A 25,054-nucleotide genomic window follows, 5' to 3' on the forward strand; every position below is an offset into this window, starting at 1 on the left:
TCTAGGTCATTCCTTAGATAACCGGATCCGGATGTGGACATTCGGCTGTAATTCGAATGTCCACCGGATTTTTGTGGCCCATTGGGTCATGATTTATTTCCAGTTTCAAAGACAATAAATGGAGCTTGGGGGGTAGAGACAAAAAAGCCATGCCCCGGGGTAGTGGTGTAGTGGCTAAGGTACTCGGCTGCTGACCCACAGGTCGTGGGATCGAATCCCGGCTGCGGCGGCTGCATTTCCAATGGAGGCGGAAATGTTCTAGGCCCGTGTGCTCATATTTGGGTGCATTTTAAAGAACTCCAGGTGGTCGAAATTTCCGGAGTCCTGCACTACGGCGTCTCTCATAATCATATGATGGTTTTGGGACGTTCAACCCCACTTATCAATCAATCAATCAATCAATCAATCAAAAAAGCCATAGAGAAGGCTACAGGGTCTGCACTCCCGAGCTTGGCAAATGTGGCATACAAAGTGCCGAAAGGCAAAGTGCTGGACTTCAATGCTGGAAAGGCAATGATAAACTCATTAACACATTTACAGTAGAAGCTCTCTAAGTGCTATCATCAGTAATCATCAGATAGCGAATAAGCATTTTTTGTAATTGCATCACGTTGTTAGTGATGGCAGCACTAGACGATATTAACTATTGTTTAATGAACAGTGCTGTGTATGTTACACGTTACTTGTTGTACCAGCTGTATGCTATACTTGTTGCAGCAAGTGTGATTGTCGCCTATTGTACCAATAACTTGTTGCAGTGACTGTATATTTGTTGCACTGACTTGTCACACAGACTGTATACACTATTTTCCATACGCATTTGCAGTTTTGTGTACGTATCAAATAAACAAATAGTGCTATGGTGAACTCCATGCACGAAAACGCTTGGACCGACACAATCAACGTTTCGTGACCATGTAATTTTGTATTACGACACAGAAAATTGGCAAAACAATCCCTCATCAGCCCAAGATGACAGTGCTCACGAACCGAAAAGGAAATTGTGTATACTGTGGCAACTTGTTGAGGCTACTCTACTGCCTAGCATTCTTTCTGCATCAACTTTATGGTCTAATTATGTGTTGCACCATTGTGTGTTGCAGTGGCCTACATTTTCCTGCAACGACTGTTTTTGTTATAGATTTGCACTCTTTTCACCCACTCTTACATACTTTTACCTGAAAACCTAGTCAGAAAATGCTTGAGCATTGTTGAAAGAAATGGCCTTTGAGCTATTTACCCCTCTGGGTACTTACATGCGATATTTCCCTCCATGCTTGTATTAGGTGACCCCGGTGCTTGGTGCGCTGGCAGTGCTGCTAATACTGTTCGTATTGCGGGAGCCCCTGAGGGGTGCCAGCGATGGAGCCACCAACATGGGTCCTTCGACGCTCAAGGACGACCTGCGTTCCCTAGCTACCAAGTGAGCTTTCCTATGTTTCTACTTATACCGGGGGGTGGAAACTCCTTATGCCTCCCCTGTATGTGCTCTCGTGTGCTGATATGCAGCGGCAGCACCGCTTTTACCACCGGTAGCTGCCAGCATCCAACTCAAAATAAAACACGAACAGAACATTTCTTTCATGACGTCGCTGGTAACGTCACCAAACAGAAGGAAAGTATAAAAAATTAAGAAGAGGAGGGTTGCCGCACAAGCTCTCCTTTCCCACTTCGCATGCAAGCGGAATCCACTTGTGCCTTCTTTCAGGCCCGCTGGCCACTTGGGAGATGTGGCCATTTGTAACATTTTGTTAACAATTTCTTTTATTTTGTTCGTGTGTTCTGAAGTGGCAAAAGTTAAGCTAACTGATTCTTCAGTAAGATGAAACTCAATCGACAAAAATAAAATAACTCTTTTATTGCACGTTTTGTATTAAAGAACTGGAGACCTTCACGTAATGTGAAAGTGTCAATGTATAAAAGCAAATTTAATTTACTACTAATATATGGACATAATGAGCAAAAATTTAACCCAGAATATCTGAACCAATGCAAAAATGATCAGCAATCGGGAGTAGGACACGTTTATTATGGTGGTGCACATTGTTTTCTTACAAAACTTGAGTGCCAAACGAGACTGAAGTTCAAAGGCACAAAGAGGCTTGAAATGATCAGAAATTTTTCAAAGAAGAACATCGCAGGAAACAGTGTTTCGGCAAGTTGACTTGTCCTTGTCAGGGCAACAGGGTTGCTTTGACGAAGAAAAGTTCACTTGTCAAAACATTGGCTTTGGCTCCTGCGACATTTCCTGTATGTAACAATTTCTAGAAGCATTTAGCCCATATCATGGATCTGAGTGACAGTATTGGAAGTAAAGACTTGCTATGTTTCAAACCGTAGCTACATATAGTTCATGAGCAGGACAGAGCCTGTAATTACTTGACATCATTTGAACTACACACCAAAAATAAGAAAAGCAAAAACTATTCAGCCAAGCCAAGATGAATTCAAGCCTTTCAATAAACTCATTTTGCCGACAGCAGCTTGGCTGCTGTCTTGACCTATTAGTCGAGCGACACGGCATTTCTGTCAATCAAGTCAAGCTTGCAGGGAACTGAGTTTACTCATGTACTTATGCAAAATCACTACCTGCTCCAATAATTGGTCCAAGTTCTTGGGCTCACCCGTTGCTTTTAGGAAACGCTGAAAAACCTTCGCGAAACTACAAATCTCCGGGTTAGCGCACCGCAAAGCTGTGAAAAACATGTCTTGCCTGATTAAGCCATTTTCGACGAATGCGTGCTTCACTTTTTCGGCGTAGCTCACTGCAGCTTCCGTTCTCTGCCCTCCACCACTTGCTGTCTTTATCTTTCCCGTAGTTGACACGCCAACCAAGTGAGATAACGGAGTGTGATCCAACTTGTAATATCCAAGAGCGAGTGGCGAGGAGTGGAGACAAGCGCTATGAACTCAAGTCAATCAATTTTCGCACTTCACCTGATTCACCTGATTTAAAATTCACAAAGTGGGAAACAAATAAAATATAAACAAAAAAAAATTATTTACAGTTTTACCGAATTTCTTTATTTGTAAAAACTTATGAAAGCTAAGAAATGCGAACATCTACGTTAACCTCGCTTCCTTCAACCGGATCTTAGGGTGCCTGGCAACCGCTCTGAGCGTGCTTGTTTTTTGAAACCAAAACTAGCGCTGAGTTTTGGGGCTTGCTTATACTTGTTACCAGATGATATATGCCACATTTTCTGAGTAGTCGTTGCATACAAGTTGATGAAAGAAAGAAAAAAAAAAGAAGACCAATGATTTTGCACACACAGGGAAAATACCAAGAGCAGATATGTGTGCTATATGAAAGATAACATGTGTTGCCTTTAGTAGGAAAACCAAGTAATGAGTTGGTTAATGGATCAAGTCTGTAGGCTGTTTTACCTCAGAAGACCGTCTTATTTGGCGACTATGTTGCATGATTGCAGCGCTAGCTACCCAGAAAGAAGGAGTATGTGCTACCACCCCTTGAGGATTCCAAACTGATACATGTGCACTGGGTCGGCACCACAGAATGGCCATAGTGTCTGCTGTGAATTGGACACCTTCCGGCACATGGTGTTGGTGTTTTCACACCGTAAGACAGTCACTCAAGCTGAAGCTTTAAAGCAACAAGAACAAGCACATATCATATGAGCAAGTTGTCAAAAAAATGAAGGGGAGGCTATGTTAAGGACATCGGGCATGAAAGGTCAGCCAAGTCTGGTGGACCAGGAACGTGCTGCAGCGTTAGTCAGCTACTTTAGTTAGTCAGGACTCAGACAGGTGCGCATCTATAATAAAAAAACAGCACTTTCTTCGTGTTTCATGCAGTAAGCGTTTATGCTTCTGTTTCTTCTGTCAGCCTGGGAACTTGAAACTTGCACTGGAAACTTGTGTTACAATGCTGTAAGGCCGTGATTTTTGCCTCCATGTTGTGGTGGCTGTAGAATCTGTGTGCTGCATGCCACACTTGGCATGTCGTATTATGTGCTTTCGTTTGCATCCCGGTTATAATTGCAGCCGCTCCTACATCTGGTCCACGCTTGGCTTCACGTGTGTCACTTTTGCTGCGGGTGCCCTGTCCTGGTGGGCCCCCAGTTACATGTTGCATGCTCTCGAGCTGTACGATCCCGAAGGCAAGGTTGACGAAGGAAGGTATGCTGCACATTTTTGTACAAACCATTTCGCATGCACTACATGGTTAACAACCCTTTTGGAGTGTGCGCTTGTGTGGTCTTCAAGTATAAGAAAGGCAATTAGTTCAATGCAACATTGATTACCAAGCGGACATCTGAAAAAACAGCCACATTAATATACGTAGAACTTTTCTCTCTATTAAGCGGTTTCTGAACCTTTAGTAACAAGTCTGAGTGTCCTCCTTTTTTCCCAACAGTTGATTTTCTAGTGCATGATGGGGTGAGAGTGATACCACGTTAAAGGTTTTTAGTGAATTTGCACTGAGCTTGTTCATATCATATATATATTGGTTGTGCCAGTCTTTCGAACGAACGGTTTGGCACTTCCGTTCCTGTTTCTTTTTTCTCACTTGTGGTGTGTTTGAACAAAATGATGCCCATAGTTTGGGGACTCTTTAGTACGGAGCACCACAACGTTGGTATGCATGCCTCAGGTTAGCTAGTACTGGACAGCCTTTTGTATGAACTGTGGTGGCTTTCTGTTATGTTATCGCTCTTTTTTTGGGGATATATTAGCGTCAGACACTTTGGCTGGCGCACATGAGCACCTGTATTGCCTCCTGTTGTAGTCCATTGTTGAGGAAATGGAGGGTAAAGCAGTGAGCAGCGGGATGTGAATAAACACATTATTTTTCAAATACCATAGAAGTACTCAGGATATTTATCACATGAGGGTACTTTTGTTTCCTTTTTGCTTTAATGAAAATTACCACTTATATTATGCTAAAGTTGGATTCTTGCAACACACACTGTATTGTCATTTGCTGGTTTCTTTATTTCTTTATTGAATTTCAAGTGTCCTAGTCAACCACTGTGTGAAAGGCAGGTGGTACTTTGGGTGGTAACCATAATAATGCATTTTGTAGTTATAGAATGCAATTTTTAGTTATAATGATGCAACTGTAGTTATGAAAAAAAAAAGAGTGGTTCGCCATCAGAGCTGTATAGCCTGGCAGACGATATTGGCTTTGATAGTGTGTCGAAAAACAGAGCGCTGAAAGGGTTACGAATGGAGGTGCTAGAGACAAATGCCATTTCAGAGGCTTCAATGCAAAATGTTACGAGTTGGTCCAATGCAGGTGTACTTGCTCCTTCTAGGAAAGTGTAAAAAAATGTGCGATAGTGGCAAATTGTTTTTCTACTGCAAGATGATCATATGTGCAAGACCTGATGAATTTTTCAGTGTTTTCCTAGTGTTGCAGCTGTGATTACAAAGAAGAAACCTTGCAAGGTTTTGCACGAATGCAAGCGTCCATGTTGTTGAGTAAGCGGATGCGAATAAAAAAGTATGTGGGTGTGCTATAGTTATAGCTGTATAAAAGTTGTGTAAGTGAGAAGTTTATAGCGGCTATGGACCAATATTCAAGCAAAGCTGTATACCTTTGGTGTCGCATGTGAAAACTCTGTGCTGACGAGTCTACGAAGATGTGTCCCTGAAGGGTGTGCCGGTCACATGTGTATGCACAATTTTTCAATAATAATTGCTTCCTCAATCATAAGCTTGTCCGTGATCAACTGTTGCTGACAGGACGATCTGATCTTTTATTAAGGTACCTTGTCATTCCATGGGGCCACACTTCCTTGTTGCCTAGATGCATGACCATCATTTTTGTAATGGGAGCCCTTGCCCTGTCATGAAAATAAGTGCAAGCATTTTTCCGATAGGGTAAGGATTTGAGAATGTTTCAAGTGCGAAGCGTTTCAGGGGCCTGGCCTCTCATTGATCCATGGATCTCATGTGGTGTGATTACACGCACATTAAAGCATTCAGTACAAGCCATGGTACCAGGTTAGCAGTGCTCTAATCTGAGCCAAAATGAATGATCAAGGTCCAAAATAATATAAATAGCACGAATAACCTAGAAGTAATTGCATTAATGATCGTAAAATCACTCAAACGTTTCGGAAGCATGGCACTGACTCTGACAGTGTGCAAAAGCGGCTGCCATCACCTCACCAAGTGAACGAATGCCCCTCTTTTGTACTGCCTGTGCATTGGTGCTGTGTTTCCACTTTGCTACATGACTGCTTCTGAAGATGAAAACACACTGATGGACCTCTTTATTTTTCTTTATTCAACCAATCATCGTAAATCAGTTACAGAGTATAGTGTAGACATGTAAGGGACAGAGTGGGCAGAATGTAAAATTAATGCCTGACAAGGTGCTCTAACCTGTCTCAGTCATAAGGCACACAAGGAGCAGTAATGTACACATCTTAAAGCAATAATAAAGAAAGAAGTAGTGACAGTGTTACAATTTTTATAACAGTTTGTAAAGCATCGTTAGAAAAACACTTACACTTTTTATCTTGCTGCAGACAATGTGTATCTCAACTGCTGTAACAAGCAGGAAGTCTGTAAAGTGCTGCAAAAAGTAGCGCACGTGTCATACATGGAGCTTTTGAATCAGCCTAACAAGATTTTATTTATGCTGGGAGACCCTTACATGCTTATTCCAAATGTAGGTGTCATTGGCGCTTTGGTAAAAAGGAGCAGCAGGAAATCCACAAGCCGAAAATGCTGCATGCTCATGTGACGCACTTCCCCAAATTTTACTCTGGGGGAGCTTTTTTTTTTTTATGGTACCTGTTTTATATGGCGCAGCAGAACGACTACTGGGTCGGTGTTGTCTAAACGTGTAGTGGCTACGGGGAAAATGCCGTGAAACGTTTTTGTGAAGACAATTTTTCGATCTGCAGTGCAAATGATGTCGTATATGCGATACATGCTGCAAATATTGGTAGGCGAGTGTGTTATCGGTTCATGTTCATTCGGTGCAGTTTGCATCACATGCACGCATGCCACAGGCATGTACCAGCTTGATGTGGTCTCGTTATTGCTGGGAAAGCAGCACCACTTCATATTGCCAACTTTTCTTACCTTATATTAAGCATATAGAATGCCTAATATTTGGAAAGATACCTAATACAGTCGAACACGAATATATTGAACTCGAAGGGAATCGTGAATTAGGTCGATATATCGAAAATTCAATGTAAAAAATACAGGCCCTGAGAGCTTACCTGTAGCAGACCATCACTTTCATTAGGCGCATTCAAGAATGACAACTAATGCCCCACACACGCCGCAACAGAATGTTTTATTTCAGTGAAAAAAAAAATCGCTTATCTTGGTCTGCTCCTTCATTTTTCGAAATAAAGTTGAAGACGCTAGTCTCGATCTAATGAAGGCTGTCCAGTTGTGACAGCCTGGTTCCGTCCATGTCGCCAATACAATGGCGAATAGATGCCGAACGCTGCCGCCACTTCAGCAGTGAGTACGCGCGTGTTGCCAGCATCTCGTCCACACGATCCTTCTCATCACTCGAGCTGCCGGCCTGGGCATCCCGGGTCTCTTTGACCGCAGCTAATTTGTTCTCATCAGCGAGGCTCGCAATGGCCTGAACATTGCAGTCCGCTTCCACCAAATCGTCTGCAGACACTTCGTGGGGAACAGAGAAACGACAACTCGTGAAACGCGTCGTCATCGCTGTCTTCACCGGTTTTGGCAAGTTTCGTCGTCACGCGACAGGCTCCCGACGTTTGTTGCTCCGCCACCTTTGCCTGGTTATCTGCCTTATTCTTCAACAATGTACTCGAAGTGCGCCGTGGTATCCCGCAGTCGTTCGTGACGGTCGAATATTTCACGCCCGTCTCAACACGCATATTAGCCTTCAACTTCGTCGCAAATTCAAAGGTCTTGTGCTTCTTGGCGCAGGCCTTAGCTACACGAGGAGTCGGCAGTGGCTTTGCACAACACGCATGCAAAAGCAGAATGCTACACATGCAGTGGTATGTAGATGACGGGACAATGAAAACGGACTCCGCCAAGCGCCAACAAAGCTCTCGCAAGGCTATGGTTACCGGCAAATGCCGGCGAGAGCAACAGCAAAAGGTGCAAGCTCGCAGAACAGCAACCAAAAATAAAAGAAATGGTGAGAAGAGGAGATTGTCGGCTCCTTCGTTTCTGCTTTCCGAGCCAACGGGTATGCAGAGAAAGCATGAGAGAGAGAAGAAAAAAAGAAAAAAAAGGGAAAAAAGCCGTTTTATAAGTTGAAGACCGTTCAGTCCGAGCCCTCTCGCCGTGAACTTTTTTCAAGCATTTCATGTTTGGAGGGATGTGCGGGGCCACTCCGAGGTCGCCATGCGCTGCAAGTACCAAAGCGCACTTTTAACTCGCATGCGGAGCCGCGCTACCACAAAGATCGCAGGGCGCGGTGGGTGCCGAAGCGCACGTTCCAGCTCGCTCAGGGTTGGATATATTCAAAGGTGGGCAGAAATACCGTTCAATATAAATGTGCGAATTTCTATACTTTTACAAAGGAATTTCAAGGGGATAACTTGAGAGTTTGATATACCCGAAAGTTCTATATATGTGTGGGTTCAATATATCCATGTTAGACTGTAGTATACAAGCTGTAATTTCAAGCCTGAGTGGCGTTGTTTCTAAACAACTGCAGACTCGGTACAACAATCTGAATGACTCATTTGCACAGTGTCAAGGCTTCTCCATCAGGTAACAACACATGCTGGTTTTTGTGCATTTGAAAGAGAACTTAACAGTATAAATTGGTATTCGAATTGTGGAAACAATACCAAGTTCTGTCGCTATAATTCACAGTCTTCTAGCTTGCACTGATGTTCTGCAGCATGTTCTGGCTGGTAGTTCGTCCCTTTGATAGAATGGAGTTCTTAGGTTAGCTTAGAGCATGTGTCCAAGTGCTTTACCACATAATTCATCTCGGTTATATGTAGAATCTATATTGACCAGAGTTGCCTGTGGATTTGAGCTTCTTTTTTTCGCCAAGTCGCTTGTAGAATTTTCTCGTTGCTTGTTGCGCTTTTTGTGCTTATTCGCATTTTTTTTTAGCAAATGTAGCTTTACACATTCTCTTACAGCATGTTCATCGATTACTTTGGGTAGTTGAGTGTAGAAGTCAGGCTTCTGTCGGGGCACTGAACAATTAGTGTTAATCGATCACTGGTAAAGATGCAATCAACAAAGTGGAGACTAGTATAGTGACAATGCTAAAAATCGGCTATGTACTTTCGCTCAAAGTTGCGTATGTGTTGCGTGTACAAAATAATGAAAGTAATTTTTCCAGCTCCCTTTTGTGCTTAAGTGACATTTTTTTTGTTATAAAGACGTTTTCTAGAATGGAAAAAAAATAATGAAATTTCTCTTTCTCTTGGGCATCTTTGCAAAAGTTGCATATTTTTTTTGCGACTTAGTTTATGACGATTATTTGGTTGTTAGCTCAGTAGCATCTGGGCACTTGATGTTTACTAGGAAGACTAGTGAAGGCGAAGGTATTTCATGAAGTTTGTTGGTGTTTTAATATGACTGTAAAGGCTATAATCTACATTATTATAGTGAGGAGGTAGAGAAATAAGCAAGGTCTTCCTCACAGTATGAAACAAAGGTCATTTATCGCACCGGGCTTGCATTCGTAGGCGGTCACACTGTTCGGGGCCCTTATCAGATGCTTCAGTTATCTGGTTGCTTAATAGGAAATCTATCATCAAAATGTTAGAAGAAAGTAGTGTAAGTTTAAGGGCTCATTTTCTTTGTTAGGCACAATATGACGCCTACATGACTCCAACAGGCAAAAAGGGAGTGCTCGCTGCAGTGACAACAGGCGACACTGACCGACGCTCCTACGTCTAAATGCATTCACATATTCTATATTGTGGATGAGGGGATGATGGCCACCATAGCTCAGTGCTAGAGCATTGGACACATTATTTGAAGATCGCACGTTTGGATCCTGTTGGGGGCGAGTTATCTTTTCGTAGACTTTTCTTTCTTCACATTTACATTACTATTACTTCTAATAGCATCCCCTATACTTATAATTTCATCTTTGTCAGTTAGTTCTAAATAATATTGTTAGAAAAAGGTGTAAGAGAATGTAGATGGTCTGGAATTGCAAGGGATGAAAATGATTGGGAGAAGTTAGCAGGAAGAGACTATTGACAGTTAGTTGCAGATGCTGAGATCCACTTGCCAACAGATGTGTGAGTTAAGTCACGACCTCTTTGGTAAGTTTAGCACCTCATCGTCATCATTAGCGTGATTACACCCATTTTAGGACGAAGGTCTCTCCCATGTTCCTCCAGTCAACCCAATCTCGTACTTGCTGCTGCCATGTTGTATGTGCAAACTTCTTAATCTCACCTGCTTACCTAACTTACTGTCTCCTCTTGGCCCTCGCCTGGAATCCAGTCAGTTACTCTTAATGATCAGCAGTTATCCTGCCTACACGCTACGTGCCTTGTCAATTTCTTCTTCTTCATTATGACTATGATGTCTTTAACATCTGTTTGTTCCATGAAGCGCTCTGCTGAATGACGTAGCGATCAATAGGAAGGAAAAATGGTAGGTGTAACTGTAAGCGACACGAAAAGTTCAGCACTTGAATACACTGCAGGTACGCTTGCTTGCTTGACACCATGTGGCTAGCTGATCTGTGTGCTTTTGCAGTACTGCTGAATGCTCTCAAGTTGTTCACAATGCATGTGCCCACTTCTTACAGGGTGAATCGCATCTTTGGCATCATCACCACCCTGGCGGGCATAGTGGGTGTGGCCACGGGCAGTGCCTTGTCCGCCCACTTCCGCAAGTGGTCGGTGCGGGCTGATGCCTTCATCTGCGGTGGAGGCATGCTCATCAGCGTGCCCCTGCTGTTCGTCGGCGCCACTATCGCACACCGTATGCCGACCGTCACGTGGGTAAGCCGCTCACATCTCCCGCTCTCTGTCCACCCTCCTGGACTGCTTACAAAAGACCCCTCACTAGGCTCCATTGCAAATGTTCTTTTTTAGTCACTAATAGTTGTAGGGAATCGCCTAGGGAGCGTTGCAGCAAAATATGTATTTAATTTACTCCTTATTGCACATGTTGAATGAAATTTAACTGTCGTGTCTCTAGAAGATGAATCAACACGGTGATAGCCTGCACTGCGTGTTGTTGCACTAAAGTGAAGCAAAGAGGCGACATTGATTGATAATTTGTAGTCTAACAACTCTAATGTCTTTAATTTTACCATCAAAGGTTATCATAGAGGAGGAAGTCAACGTCAAAGTTTCCTTCGTGCCGACATCTCGGCACATAACGTCATAGGTTTCAAAGTATATTTTTCGTATTTTGGTGACATTGCCTTAGTGGAAATCTCTGACACTTGGTACGTTAAGTCTATGGGCCCCTTTCCAAGGTCTGGAGCACGTGTATTGTTGAGCTCCTGTTGCTTGCCATGGCGTTGGTGGCGTCTTCAAGCGGTGTGAAAAAAATTCCGTGCCTTATCGCTGGAGACCAAAGAGTGCATTATACAAGACATCGAGCATGGTCTGAAGAAGGCATCAGTGGCAGCTAAATGCAGTGTTTCCGACATGACCGTGTTGACCATCTTCAAGAACAAAGACAAACTGTGACAGCAACTTCAGCAAGATTCGTCTTCCCTGCCACGGAAGCCTATATGTATGTATGTATGTCGAAATACGAAGACATAGACGCAGCACTTTTAAGATGGTTTCGGGAAGTTGGGGCTCAGAGCATCCTAGTAAGTGGCCCCATGCTCCAACAAAAGGCTAAATTTCTCAGATTTTATTTATGCTGTGGCGACTTCAACCCACTAAATGGGTGGGTCCAGCACTTCAAAGATTGTCATGGCGTCAGCTGCAAAGTGGTGTGCAAAGAGAGCGGTGATGTCGAGGACAAGTCTATCAAATTCTAGCTTCATTTAAACTTAAGGAATGTGCTGTCCACCTATACAGACAGAGAGATATATAATACTGATGAAGGTGGTTTATTTTATAATCTTCCACCCAACCACGTGGTTGCACTGAAAGGTGGAGCCTGGTCTTGCCGCAAGGCCTCAAAGAGCACATAACTGTATTGCTTTGTGCAAATATAGATGGAAGTGACATGCGCCACCTGTTTGTCATTGGTAAATTGGCAAAGTCATATTGCTTTAAAAAGCGAGGGTGCCTGCCAATGACCAACATATCTAATAAGAAGGCTTGGATGACGCAGGATTTCTTTGCCAGCCAGATTCGCAACTTCGATAAAGCAACAAGTCACGCTCATCCTCGACAACTGCATGGCCCACAACATCAAGCCAATGCTGACTGCAGTCAACCTGTAATTTTTGCTTGCAAAGAGGACAGCAAAATGTCAACCTCTTGAACAGGGTGTCATTGCAACTGTAAAGGCACTTTGAAAAAGGTGCATATGCGAGAGAGTTTTGCTGAGCCTTCAGCAGCAGCAGCCTCTTAAGGTGAATTTGAGGGGTGTAATTGACATGGTGGTCGCTTTATGGCGGCAGGTTAAGGCCAATATCAGAAGCAAATGTTTCAAGAGCGCAAGCTTTGTACACAATACAGAGGGCCGGGAAAACAATCAGCTGAACGACATCTCACCGTTGAGACTCTTAATACTGACGACGTGTGGTCCGGCCTCGCTGACAGCAAGTTCATAACTGCCACTGACACTTTCGAAGAATATGTCGATGCCAAAAAGTCTGAGCTTTCTGGCTGTGAGGAAGTGAGCACAAACGACGCGATCGTAACATTGGTGCGCGGTAGTACGGAGGGTGCAACCGACTGAGGGTTGTATGGCAAGGGCGATGTCGACAGAACGTTAGAACCAGATATCCCATGCAAAAGCGCGTTGGAATACCTCACGAAAAGGAAAACATGCTGGGCAAAGAACAACTTAAGCGAGAAAACTTAATCTTTGTGGAGGACAAAATTTTTGAAGCACTGCTCACAACAACCGCCAAACCAAAATAACAGCTTTCTTCCGATGATGCCGGACTGGAAAACTTTGTTTCTGCATTGCGTTGTGATTGTGTTGAATCTGGCTGCAAGTGGAAAGTTTAATCATTGCATTTGAAAGGTGGAAAGTTGGGTTGCCGTTTGCGCATAGGCATAGGTCGGAAAAAGCATGCTTTGGTTATTACTCAGCACTGCTTATAGTGCAGATTTTTCAGCTCTCGTGGCATACGTTATAAATGGTCTACACTGTAACAACAAGATAATAAACAGGCATCTACCCGTTATATGAAAGCATTTTCATTCGCTTCCTGAATATGTAAATCTAGTACTTATTTTGCATAAGAGCAGTGTAAAAGCCTCAGTTTTCTCTAGTTCACCATGTGACTGCAGCTTAAGAGTACAATCATAGTGTTCAACATTTTCTGAAGGCATGCACGTGGCCCAAGTCCAGTTTCCAAACAAAAATGCGGGGCACCACCTATGCTGCTGAGTGAAAATGGCTTCCTAGTGCACAATTCTGAATGGTGTCTACACAGTTCTGAAGGTGCACGGCGAAAAGGGGCTACTGCTTGTCACAGCTTGGACTGTAGTCGCTATCAATGCAATCATAGATAGTGCCCAGGCAGTTCACACGTGTTTTGCATGCCACGGAAGCGAGGCGAATTCCGGGGAGTTTTGCCGCATTTACTCCCTTAGAGGTTAAGAGTGAACGGGCCGTCCTCCCGCTGACAAGCCGCGTTGTGCCACTGGCATGCAGGGTTCAATCGCACTTTTGTATAATCCATGCTGGCTGGGGAAACCATTCGTATAACACTGAATCATAGTGTATTTCATATAATGTGATCCATCCAAAACAATCTTAAAATTCTTATCATCCCGAAATTTGCATCAACCGTAATCGTATCATTGAGATTCTACTGTATAGTAGCGCACATTCCAGTTTACATCTGCTTCAATTTGCCAACAGCACTATGAAAATCAGTCGACGAAACATCTATTTTATCATCAGACGCTCTAATAATCAAATTGAGTGTTCCCAAAATAGAAAGCTGTCACAGACAACTTAACTGTAAGCCTTCAAAATGTAATAAGTCAGGGACAGTTGTAGCTTAAATAATTGGTGCTCTAAAGTGTGGTAAAGATTGGTGGGAAAGAAGGGTTGACAAAGCTGCTTTGGAGCAGCACTGGTTTCTTCACTTGCATATGTGACATCACTGCCGCTGGACGCTGATGACAATGTTGTGCCATTTAAATGCAGGTGCTGTTCTTCTTTGGCATGACAGCCATCTGCCTCAATTGGTCCATAGTGGCTGACATCCTTCTGGTAAGTCATGGAACATGTATCACAAGTGTGGCAAGCAGGTACAGTCATGGTGCAAGAGATTTTTCACACATAATTTGTCAGCTGTTCCTGAAAGAACCCTTTAATCTCTATTCTTGTTGTGCAACTTGTTACACATTCTTGGGCTCCCGCATTTACAATTTTGATCTTGTCGCTTGGGTAAATGTGCCTTTTTTTCTTTGCCGCTATTCCCTCTGCACTTGTTGGCTGTCACCATCAGCGGGCTGGCACAGGAACATTGCAAACTAGAGTTAAACCTGCTTATAACGAACCTCCATATACAGTCGAGCCCACATATAGCGGCCCCACTTAAAACGAACTTTCGCTTAAAACAAACAATATCCGCGTGACCGTGAAAATATACATTGGTTTAATGGCACAAAATCGCACTTACAACGAACGTTTCCGAGCGCCGCTGATCGGCTACAGCGAACGGAGTCAGCGGTCTGCCGACTTCTCGAGAAACCAATTTTGACCATTGTTCAGGCATCGGCGAGGTGCCCATGCATTCTTATTGTTAAACGCCGACCCTGCCTCCGCGCCCCTTTAGTTGCCCTCTCCCCGACCACTTCTGTTACGCACCCCTCCGCCCTTTGTCCCCCCCCCCCCCCCCCCCCCGCTACTCCGAGCATTCTGCATCGCCAGACGAGGCCCGTGTTTTCACTCTGCCACCAATCTTTCGAAGACCGGTCGGGCATCTACCCCGTTTTGATCGCTGGTACTGTCGACGTCGCCGGCCTGGAGTGACCAGACCATTTGCCAACATCGTCGGCCACCGACTGTATCCGATAGCCTGCGTCTAGTGCACGCCCGTACTCTGCCCCGCGGACCGATAATTGATAATTTGCGTTTTGTTTCGTGTTTAGGACTTGTTCTCGCTCACTGCGCACTCAGCTCAGCATGCCTTTCGCGCGTGTGTGGAAGCGCAAAAACGGCTGTTTACTTGCGTGGAATGAATCGCGAAATATCGGAAGTTCGTGAGGCCACGCAAACCTGCCGGCGCAACAAAACGATTTTTAACCACGGCCGTCAATTCTTCGAACACCGCCGTGCGCACCGATACTGATCCAGGCGGTCATGCACTCTTTCCAAGTTTTTCTACGTGCGAGTTTCACAGACCCTTCAAGCAAGCTACCCAACCTGCCTCCTTCCCGTGTGTTTTGGTTTTCAAGGTTGCCCTCCCGCCGCATCCTTCCCTCTCTTTATAGCAACTCCTTGCCCTTCTCTCGCAAGTCTGCTCTCCTTTCTTGGTCACAGCCCCTTCGCCCGTCTCCTCCGCTCCGCGATGCCCGCCACGCTGGCTCAAATTAGTTTCGTTTTCTGATGGGAAACGAGTCTAGAGCTGTTTCACGCGTTCTGGCATGTGTGTCGCGTGTATGCGTCTTGCTCGCTCTTGATGTGCCTGTGTGGTTATGATGGCCGAAGGGAGGACTAGCACGCTTTTTCTTTCCTGCCGCTCAACAAAATGTCGAAAGTGTGACTGCTTGGCTTGAGCGTAATCCGTGCGTTAGGTGCTGCGTTGCGGAGCGCTTGCTTATAGCTGTTGACGACCTGGCAGCCAACTTGCCGCTTCGGGCGTTCCGGTATGCAGCTGTGGAGATGGTGAATATTTCGTGGGCGGCGGTGACGGCTACATGCGTGCGAAACTGTTTTCGCGAGGCCGACTTCGTCCACGTCAGGCCCGATGCCGAGCCTGAAGCTTCCGAAGGACCACTGCGGCGGCGATTTGTGGCAGCATGTCGTCGACTTCGATCTGGGAGAGCGGGTGGGACATCTGTTGCGATGGTTTAATTACGGCCGATGATGATGCCGACACTGCAAACCGTGCACGGATTAGGGCATTGTGAAGGAAGTACATGGCGAGAGCGATTTGAAGGAACCGGATTGCGAGAACGACGAAACTTTGGAGTCAGTGCCTCATGCAGATTTTGTCACGGGCCTCGGCGAACGAGCGCCCTGCCGTATTAAATGAGCTTGAGACCACCTTTATCGCTTCTTCTATTCGAAACACGTGCATCACGGACTTTTGGGGGCATAAAAAGTTTGTGTTTTCACGCGCAACTTTTTAAAAAAGCTGTGTTTCATTTACTACGAACTTCGGGATAGGGTGAACGGATGCCGCGTCATGCTCAGGTTCGTTATAAGCAGGCTTGACTGCATAACGAATTCCTCGATATAACGAAGTTTTTTATTCCCTGCCGTTATTCTGTAGAAGCACATGTATTTTTGTCATCTATGTAACAAAGTAACAGCGGGAGACAGCCTTAATGTAACGAATTTGCCCTATGGACAATCTAAAAATTTAGCACAGCATTTTGGCATTTTCGTACAAGCAGGCATCTTCTGCAGCTGCCCCGACGAAGCGCCAAGCGGTGGCGGCTTGCACGGCGCACGAGGCGAGAGCGCGCGCTCGTTATTGTGCACGGGTAAGCGTGAGGTGGGCAGGTGGGCCTGCATCCCACGAGCCGGCGTTGCCACTGTTCTCGCCGCCGCGGACGCATGCACAAGTGCGCCCTCCCCCCCCCCCCTTCACACCAAACCAAAAGAAAACTGCTTTTGCGCGTTGGCAGAGCCACGCTTTTAGTTAGCATCACATATGTAGGGCCGTGCTGCATATGAAGGGCGCTTTATCGAATAGTTTTCCGCGATGCCTGTGTTTGTGTCTGTGTCCACTCTTCGTTTTCGATGCTGTGACATGTGCATAGTTTAACTGCACGCGTGGTGTGACCCCCGACATCGATCAGCTTTGAATTCTTTTTATTGCGATAGCAATTATATGGACAGTCTGTGCTGGTTTTTTGCCATCACCGCAGCCGCCATCATTCACCGTATATGTATACGTATTTATATATATATATGAAAACTTAAGAAAAAAAAAAAACGCCAGTGCTCGGTGCCCAGCTTGTCACGGTGTTCGATGCGCGCTTATCTCCCATGCGTACTTTGTACCGCGATGGGGGGAGGGGGGGGGTGAGACGCTCGTGTGTGCGTGCTTGTCCGCCTTCAGCGGGAAGAATCGCGCACCTTGTACTTTGACCAGAATGATTGCGTTTAGTTGCCGGGCGCACAACGATCACTTCGCTTGCTGGACAGGCGCCGTTTGCGAAAAGAGTGCATTTTTCAAACACAGCGAAGTAACAACTGGGGCACTTGTTAGTTTGCACTCACTTGTACCTGTGATTACGTTTGGTGCCTTCTTTTTGTTTAAACAGCATGTTAAGTGTCGAGCGGTAAACGTGGTCAGTTCGCTCTCGTCTTGTGTATGTTGTTTTCGTGCGTCATTTGTGCGTGAGCAGCGCGCTGCACGTTTAAATCAGCTTGTCGTTCTCAGCGTTACAGTCCAAGATTTTGCTATCGCATTCGTTACTTCGCCGTTGTGGCGAAACTTTGACTTTTCCTAGTTTCGAACAGCTGTGTCGTCACCACCAAGGGGATGTCAAATTACCCGTGAAGGAAAGTCTCAGAAACCACTTTGACGATGGATCTTCAGAGGTCGACTCGTCGTGGGCTTCCATCTTGTGCTGCGCAGTGAGTTGACAGGTTGGTAGCTTTCGCGATTAGCCTATTAGTTCTGGCAACACGATGGCGTGTTGAATGCAATGCAATGAACGTGGTAGCAAAAAGTTGTAATGTTATAAGAAGTAAAGCTGGCAGCCAACTCTTTTGGATCTGATATGGCGGAACTCCTACAAAACACTGGTGCAAATATGGCTGCTCCAGGGTGAAGGGCTCTTTGCACACAGTCCCTTTGCATTGAAACTGCACTGATACTTTCTGAGATAGCAAGCGTGCCAGCGATCGTGACCACCCTTAAAATCCAAGTTTCATTATTGCCTCTTGTGGTTTTTCGTCCGTGTTTTTTGCCGCGTAGTATATATACTTGGATCATGTATTAACTGGCCCAATCGTCCACTTTGATCATTATGGCCACTCAAGCAATTCTCCCTCCCTCTCCGGGTTTTTTCATGCTCGTTCAAGACGACTGGTCTACTTTCTGTTTAAGCATTTGACGGAAATTCCAACATCTAGGAGATGTTCTCTTATGCATTTTTCAAGCGATAGGGATGGGCTGACTCATTTGATCTCTCCTTCAGCAGTGCTCGCTTGCTTTTATCCGCTCGTGAAAGTTACGATGCGCTGAGCATATTATCAATTTGGAGTTGTTACGGAGCATCGCAATGACGGCGAAAACCCGCCGAGAGTGTCCATACAATTGCTATCGCATAAATAAAACATTTTTTACTGTAAAATAAGTGTTTTGGGTTAGCTCTGCCTTCAGTCCCCTTTTCGTTTAATTTGCACGTTTATTTTCTGAATTTTTGTACCGAAACTGCATATAACGAAATTCTCTTTATAACGAATTTTCCCGGGAATTCATCAATTTCGTTATATCCAGCTTTAACTGTATAATCAAGTTCTCTTCAGTTAATTTGCCTTAAAGGGCTTTTTAACCACCCAGAGGTTGAAATCCAGGTGTGGTGGGAAAATTGCGCACAAGTGTACGACGAACACGGAGCCGCAAGAATTTTGATATGGTGTAGTAATAGTGGAGTTAGATGCATTTGATTAACGAAACCGTGACGCGCATACCTTTCCCTCTATCCTGTGCTTCCCTCCGCTGATATCCTCTCCCATGCCATTTTGCCCTCTCGCCGAGCACCCCTCCTGTGCACCTCCCAATCTCGCGTGGCATCCGTCATCGCTGACGCGCTGCTTGAAACAGTCTATTTCCGGTTGTTGCGACTTCGGCCATCGACCCCTGTCAGTTATGTTGTAGCTGCGTGCTTGTTGGCGAACCGTGGCTGCCGTAATCGTGCCGGTATGGATCCTGCAATGCGCGCACGCCTTCAAAGGATCACGAACGCGATGGACCCATGCGAAGACACACCGTGCCACATAAGTGTTGCACGCACGCGGGCAACACGACACACAACAAGCAGCGTGGACAGCTGCTTGCAGACTGACCAAAAGTTGTAGGCTCTTGCTCGAACAGCATGTTTGGCGTACAGTGGATTCTTCTTAAACGGAACTCGAAGGGGCAAGAAAATTTGTTTCATTTATGAGAAGTTTCATTTAAGCAAAGCCCACAAAATGAATGAAATATGGCTTTATTTCAAAAGCACCAGTTGTGGCTCACTGAACAGAAACATTTTGAAGTACACAATACTACTATAGTTGATTAGAGAGAAAAGTGTTGCTAATAGTGCTGACTTGGAAAAAAGGAGGTGATAACAATTTGCTTGGCCTTGGTCAAGCCCTACTTCACATAGTAGTAGTGCATTGCTGAAAGGCTGGGCAGGAACTGTGCCACCATCGGGTTCAAAGGAGCGCTGAAACAGGATGACGGCATCTCTTGCTGCACTGTCAGCCACTGAAATGGGCTTGGCATCACACACCATCTCGTTACCACTTGAGCACAAGTCCTCATCTTGAACTTGAGCTATAGGTTCCTCAAGGCTGTCTCCTTGTGTTCACGACGAGACGTTGATTGCTTCTTGGCGTGCGCGGACTTGTGCAATCGCGGGATTAGCGTGGCTAAGCTAGCTTTGACACTGGTTCCATGGTTGCTAGACTGCCATGGCCACTTCCGCCGTTCATGGCTTTTGGCTGTTTTAGTTTCATTTAACCGATGAAAGCTATGAAAAATGTTCCCTATTACCCGAAACTTTTTATCGTTAAGGGGGGACATGGGTCTTGAAACAATTTCGCTTACTTTTTAAGCAAACTTAACGAAACTTGCCAGTCTTGTTGCTTTTTTTCTGCTGATTTGAAATATGCAATTATTTTTTCCATCAGCCAATTAGTTCTCAAGATAATTAGAGGTAATCCGCCATGTTCTTCCGTAACAATAGAAAAAAAAGTATTTATCAAAAAACTATAATCTGCATATGTCAGATACTAGAAACACTGGTGATTGCAACATAGCAAGCAGTTTTTTTATTAATTGCTTGTAAGAGATTTTACAGCTAACTGAACTTGAGCACTTGAAATAGTGCCACCAGTCACCCAGAAATAAAGCAAATTTAAAATTTGCTCGAAAGAAATTTCAAAAATCTGTTTGCTACATTGCAAACACCACCCCATTGGCTTTGTCCTAAAAAAAGAATTATAGCTCTATCTACCCGCAGTGCTGAGATATTGCTTCGGCAAGCTTGCAAGAAGTCAGAAATTCAGCTTTTGAGAAAATGAGCAAAAACACAAAATGTCAAATTTAATGGGAAACACCAGAAAATATTTACATGCTTACACTAGCAAGTGCCTAGTATCCACCAGGAACATAGTCCTTTTGACCTTTGTCAACTCTGTGGCGCTTTCCCAGGGCCTGCTTCACATTTTCAGCCGTCACATGCTTTCGAGCAGATGCGGTCATCCTCCGCTTGTCCTTCTCTGCCAGACGTTTCGAGTTTTGCCGGCCAGGGGTCAGGCTGAGCTTTTTGAGGATGCCTGTTGCAGCTCTTGTATAGCCAGCATTGAACTTCATGACGGCCTCACCGACAGCAGCCTCAACAGTAAACAGTGAAGCGTGCCGCTCCTTTGGTGCAAGCGCCCAGATCATGGCGTGCAAGCTTTCATTGTTATTTTGCGTCTTGCCACGCTGGCACCGCTCCAGCAGCTTCCTATCCGATAAGCGCTCGTAGACAGGCAGCAACGCTTCACACACATGGGCGGGCAAGCTGTAGCGGTGCTTTGGCGGCGGCTGTCCTTTGGCCTCGGCTGCATTTTGCCGGCACCACGAGTCAGGGCCTGTTGGACAAAGGCTGTGGTTGGGTGCATCATCACGTGAAGTGACATGTAAGTAGGTTGCCATAACAGCCCTGTGCGTTGCATCTACATCCCCCTTGTGGGACTTCAAGGCCCACCCATAATATGATGTCAACTTGTTGACCAAATCTCCAGTGAGTCTGCCCTTGCCCCCAAGGCCATGCCCCTTGTGCTGGGAAAGCAGCTTTCGCAGGTTTGTCCCCATGCGCTTCTGGACGTGGTTGACGCAGTCCTCCTTCAGGATGTCCATGTAGCCGTACACCTTTTCTTCCTGCAAAGCGAGGTAGGCCCGACTGTCTCCGTCTGACAACACAGTTGTGTAGCGGAGGTTGTGTTTGGAGAGAGACCTTCGGAAAAGGATAAGTGCGGCCTCAACTTCCATTTCACCAGCTTTCTTGCTGGTGTTTTTTTGACATTGGTGGTTTTCCACCCACGTTTGGTACGAAGGGTCGTTCTCCTTAGGCTTCTGCTCACAGGCTGCACAGAAATTGCTCAAGACAACATAGTCCAATACAAACCCTGTAAAAAGCTCAATCACCGTTCCGACGCCGATGTGGGAAGAATGTCCGCGAGTCATCCAAGACCCATCGTAGGAAACGGCGATGTTGCCAGGTATGTTTGTACCGAGCTCGCGATAGAGCTCTCGAACGGAACTCGCGCACTCGGTCATCAACTCCTCGGAAGCAGAGGCCACTGCAGGCGTCAGTTTTTTTTTCACATAGTTTTGCCACGTCTTCGTGTGCAGACCCCGGTGCGATATATTCATGGCAGAACAAATGTCGTTGAGCGCCGTTTGACGATTGCCGGTGCTTTGCATTGCACGCGCTGCGAGGATGTTGACGCTGAATGGGTTTATGTTTTGGTCCCCGGCCACACGCGGCGAACTCCACGCTGACGAAATGTCACCACAGTTGACGCACGTAATCAAAAGCTTCACAGCCAGACCGTACTCCCGATCGCATTTGCTGATATTCACATCACCGCCGCAAGTTTTACACTTCACGCACCTCAACAAGTCATTCACACAGTCTAAGCTGATGACGACGAAGCTCACGTTGTCAGCCGAGTCGGCCGCGGCACCGTCACTGGCAGCAGCCAGGCGATCTTGTTTTCGCGTCGTTGCTGAAATTGACGCCAGCTCTTGTAGCTTGGCTTCGGCGTTTCTCGCATTTTCGTGCAACTCTGCTGGCTGCAGGATTTTTGTATCAATGCGAACGCGGCCACTTCCACTCGCACTTTCACACGCTGGTGGAGCCGTTAGGCCTACACCAGCTGGCTCGGCGGCGGCGATGCTTGGCGCTGATGACCGGCCGTCCTCGACGCTCGCTGCTGGTGCTGCCCGACGCTTCGTGGTGTTAGCGATGAGGCTTTTTTTTCTTTTCTTTCCGAATCTGTGCACTGAGTGGAACTTTCCCGCTCGAGACGCCGACGCACACCGCTCCATCGTCGATCGCAGAATTCAGGAATGGCGCCGACGGGGGCCAGCAAAGCGCGCACAACGCAGCCAGAGCAGACGCCACAAGCCGACTTCAGCCAATCATGCTCTGAGAAACGGTCACGTGCACTAAACAACGAATCGTAGCATGCGTTTTTACTCTTTTTTGATGGTTGTTTTCTCCGCAACCAATGAACGCACAGAAGCGACAGTGGCGGGAATTTGAAGGCGAAAAACTGCTCTTTCAAACGATACCAAAATGGCCGCGAGTGCAGCTGTGGACATGGAGTTACGAATTTATAAAAAGCTGGTTTTTGGTGTCCGGAGCTGCGCGAATTCCGCACGCGCACGGGCTAGGAATTTAATATTACAGCTAAAATATTGATCGGAGAGATATGAAAGTCAGTACACCTGTAAAAAAATACCTGTAGTTTCTGAAAATGCTGTTAACAAAAAATTGCTTTTTTGGCGATTTTTCGGCTCCAAAGACCCGTGTCCCCCCTTAAATATATAGCATACCAACCAATTATGCCTAGATAGTTTCGTCTGTGCGTCTTTTCTATTTAACCGAGTTTCGTTCAATGGGAGTCCACTGTGTTTGGCTCGGCGCTCCAAAGATGTGGCACGGTGTGTCACGCAGAGGCTTGAAACGCCCAGAAAGAAGGAGGGATTGTTTCTTGGAATTTGTGGCACGCCAGCGGCTTGTGGCGCTGCCACGCGTAGAATCGCTGATCGCGACGGAATTCTGCACATGTTGCGCCCATTTACTTGAAATGCTTGAAAAAATATCGAGAGTGGTTCACGGGCTCTTTAAAGACCTCACATTTGAGTTCCAAAAAAGGCAGGAGTCAAGAGAAGATGGAAGCTTGTGTTGAGAAATTTGTTAACAGGGTTGTCTGCTGGAGCCGACGTTTCAACTAGTGGACTTGTCTTCTTCAAGGCTGCAAGAGTTGCTGTCTTGAAGTTGAACCGAAATTTAAAATGGCTTGAGGAGACTGGTGAGGTTTACCTCATGACTGGTGGGTGTCAACATTAGTGTTATGTGCTTTTGTATCGATGACTTTTGCACATCTACAATTCCAAATTTGTTAAAGCCTGTTTTCATCTCCTCTGTTTCAACAAATATTGGATTTAGCAAAGTAAATTGCAGTATTGACGCTACATCATTATATTGAGGTTTGACTGTACTAACAACTACTCACTGTCTCCATTGATGAAGGAAAGTTCATTTGCAGAAAACACAAGTTGTGTTTTGGGTATTCAGATTTTTTAATACTTTTGTGCCAGGTTTCACAGAATATCAATCTCACCGGCACTTCTCAAGCACTCGTTATGTTAACAGCTCTGATTATAGTCAGCTTTCATTTGGCATGCATTGGTAAAACAGTTATTAGCGGTACTTTTTCATGAGCTCACATTTGTGCGTGCTCCTTCTTTTTTTGATTGCAGCTGTCAATATAGTGTAAGTAAACCAGCAGTTCAGTCTCCCACTTGTTAAGCATGCTACGTGTTCCAGCAATTCTGATAGCATCTGAAATAAACCTTCTCTGTGTTTTCAATGTAAAACTTGTTGCTTGTTTTCTTTATTGCGATGGCAATTATATGGACACTCTTGGCTGGATTTTGCTGCCGGCGTTAATATGGTCGTCACTCACCGTATTAGTATACAAATTTATACATATGAAAACGCAAGAAAGAAAAATAATCTAGAAAAAGACTCCGGCTCGTGGAACCCAACTTGGGACCTCTAAGTTGTGAGTGCGAGACGTTAACCACTGAGCCACTGAGGAGCACATCCTTCAACATTCAAATGGCAAGCTGTTTTTATCTACCAGTTATCGCTGGTGACGGGCATCTTGGGGGGGAAGGGACACTATCCTGTTTTCAGCATTACTAGCAAGACGGCGCAATGAACGCATGAAGCCTAAAGTCCCACTTCGTCAAGACGCGGCGACATGCGCTCTCATCTCCCATGTGCACTTTGCCCCACGAAGAGCTGGGGGTCGACTCTCACACGTGCGCCCTTGTCTCGCAGTGGGGAGGATTGTATGTTTTGGCTGGCCTTCAGCTTTTAACGGAACGATTCTGTTGTAGTTACCGGGCGCACAAAGGTCACTCCATTCATTGCTCAGTCTCCGTTTGCGAAAAGAGAGCGCTTTTAAAACACAGCGAAGTAACAACTAAGACCCCTATTCGCGTTCATCTGTACCTGAGAGTATGTTTCGTGCGTGCGAAACACGGAGCATGTTTCGATCTGCTGGCCAATCTGCACGTGACCTTCCAATTTGTTGCTATCGCTTTCATTACCTCGCCTTTGCGGCAAAGCTGTGACTTTTTTAACATGCACATTACCCAAGAAGGATTTTTTTCAGTGGCTTAAAAGTATTTAGTGCTAGCAGGCGGCAATCATTTTTGGTTGCAAATTGCTGCGATGGAAGAACAAAGAGCTGTGATATCATCTAGCCTGTTCCGGTTGCATGCTTTCTTTTCCACCAATATTTTCATGTCACCAGCTCTCATGCCATGCAGCTGTCGGGGGCCCCATAACAGGCCATAAAA

General features: G+C 45.5%; 1 protein-coding gene across 2 annotated transcripts in view; it reads left to right on the forward strand.

Moving 5' to 3' along the window:
* Positions 1 to 25,054, forward strand: part of LOC119176263 (protein spinster homolog 3) — a 102,711-nt gene that overhangs the window by 57,277 nt on the left and 20,380 nt on the right. For both annotated transcript variants that reach the window (XM_075890642.1, XM_075890641.1), the window contains exons 5-8: positions 1,287 to 1,423; positions 4,006 to 4,140; positions 10,718 to 10,913; positions 14,215 to 14,280. In XM_075890642.1, the coding sequence (XP_075746757.1) occupies positions 1,287 to 1,423; positions 4,006 to 4,140; positions 10,718 to 10,913; positions 14,215 to 14,280 (534 nt within the window). The remainder of the gene's footprint in view (positions 1 to 1,286; positions 1,424 to 4,005; positions 4,141 to 10,717; positions 10,914 to 14,214; positions 14,281 to 25,054) is intronic.

The sequence above is a fragment of the Rhipicephalus microplus genome, chromosome 3 (genome assembly GCF_043290135.1).
Source record: "Rhipicephalus microplus isolate Deutch F79 chromosome 3, USDA_Rmic, whole genome shotgun sequence".
Lineage (NCBI taxonomy): Eukaryota > Metazoa > Arthropoda > Arachnida > Ixodida > Ixodidae > Rhipicephalus > Rhipicephalus microplus.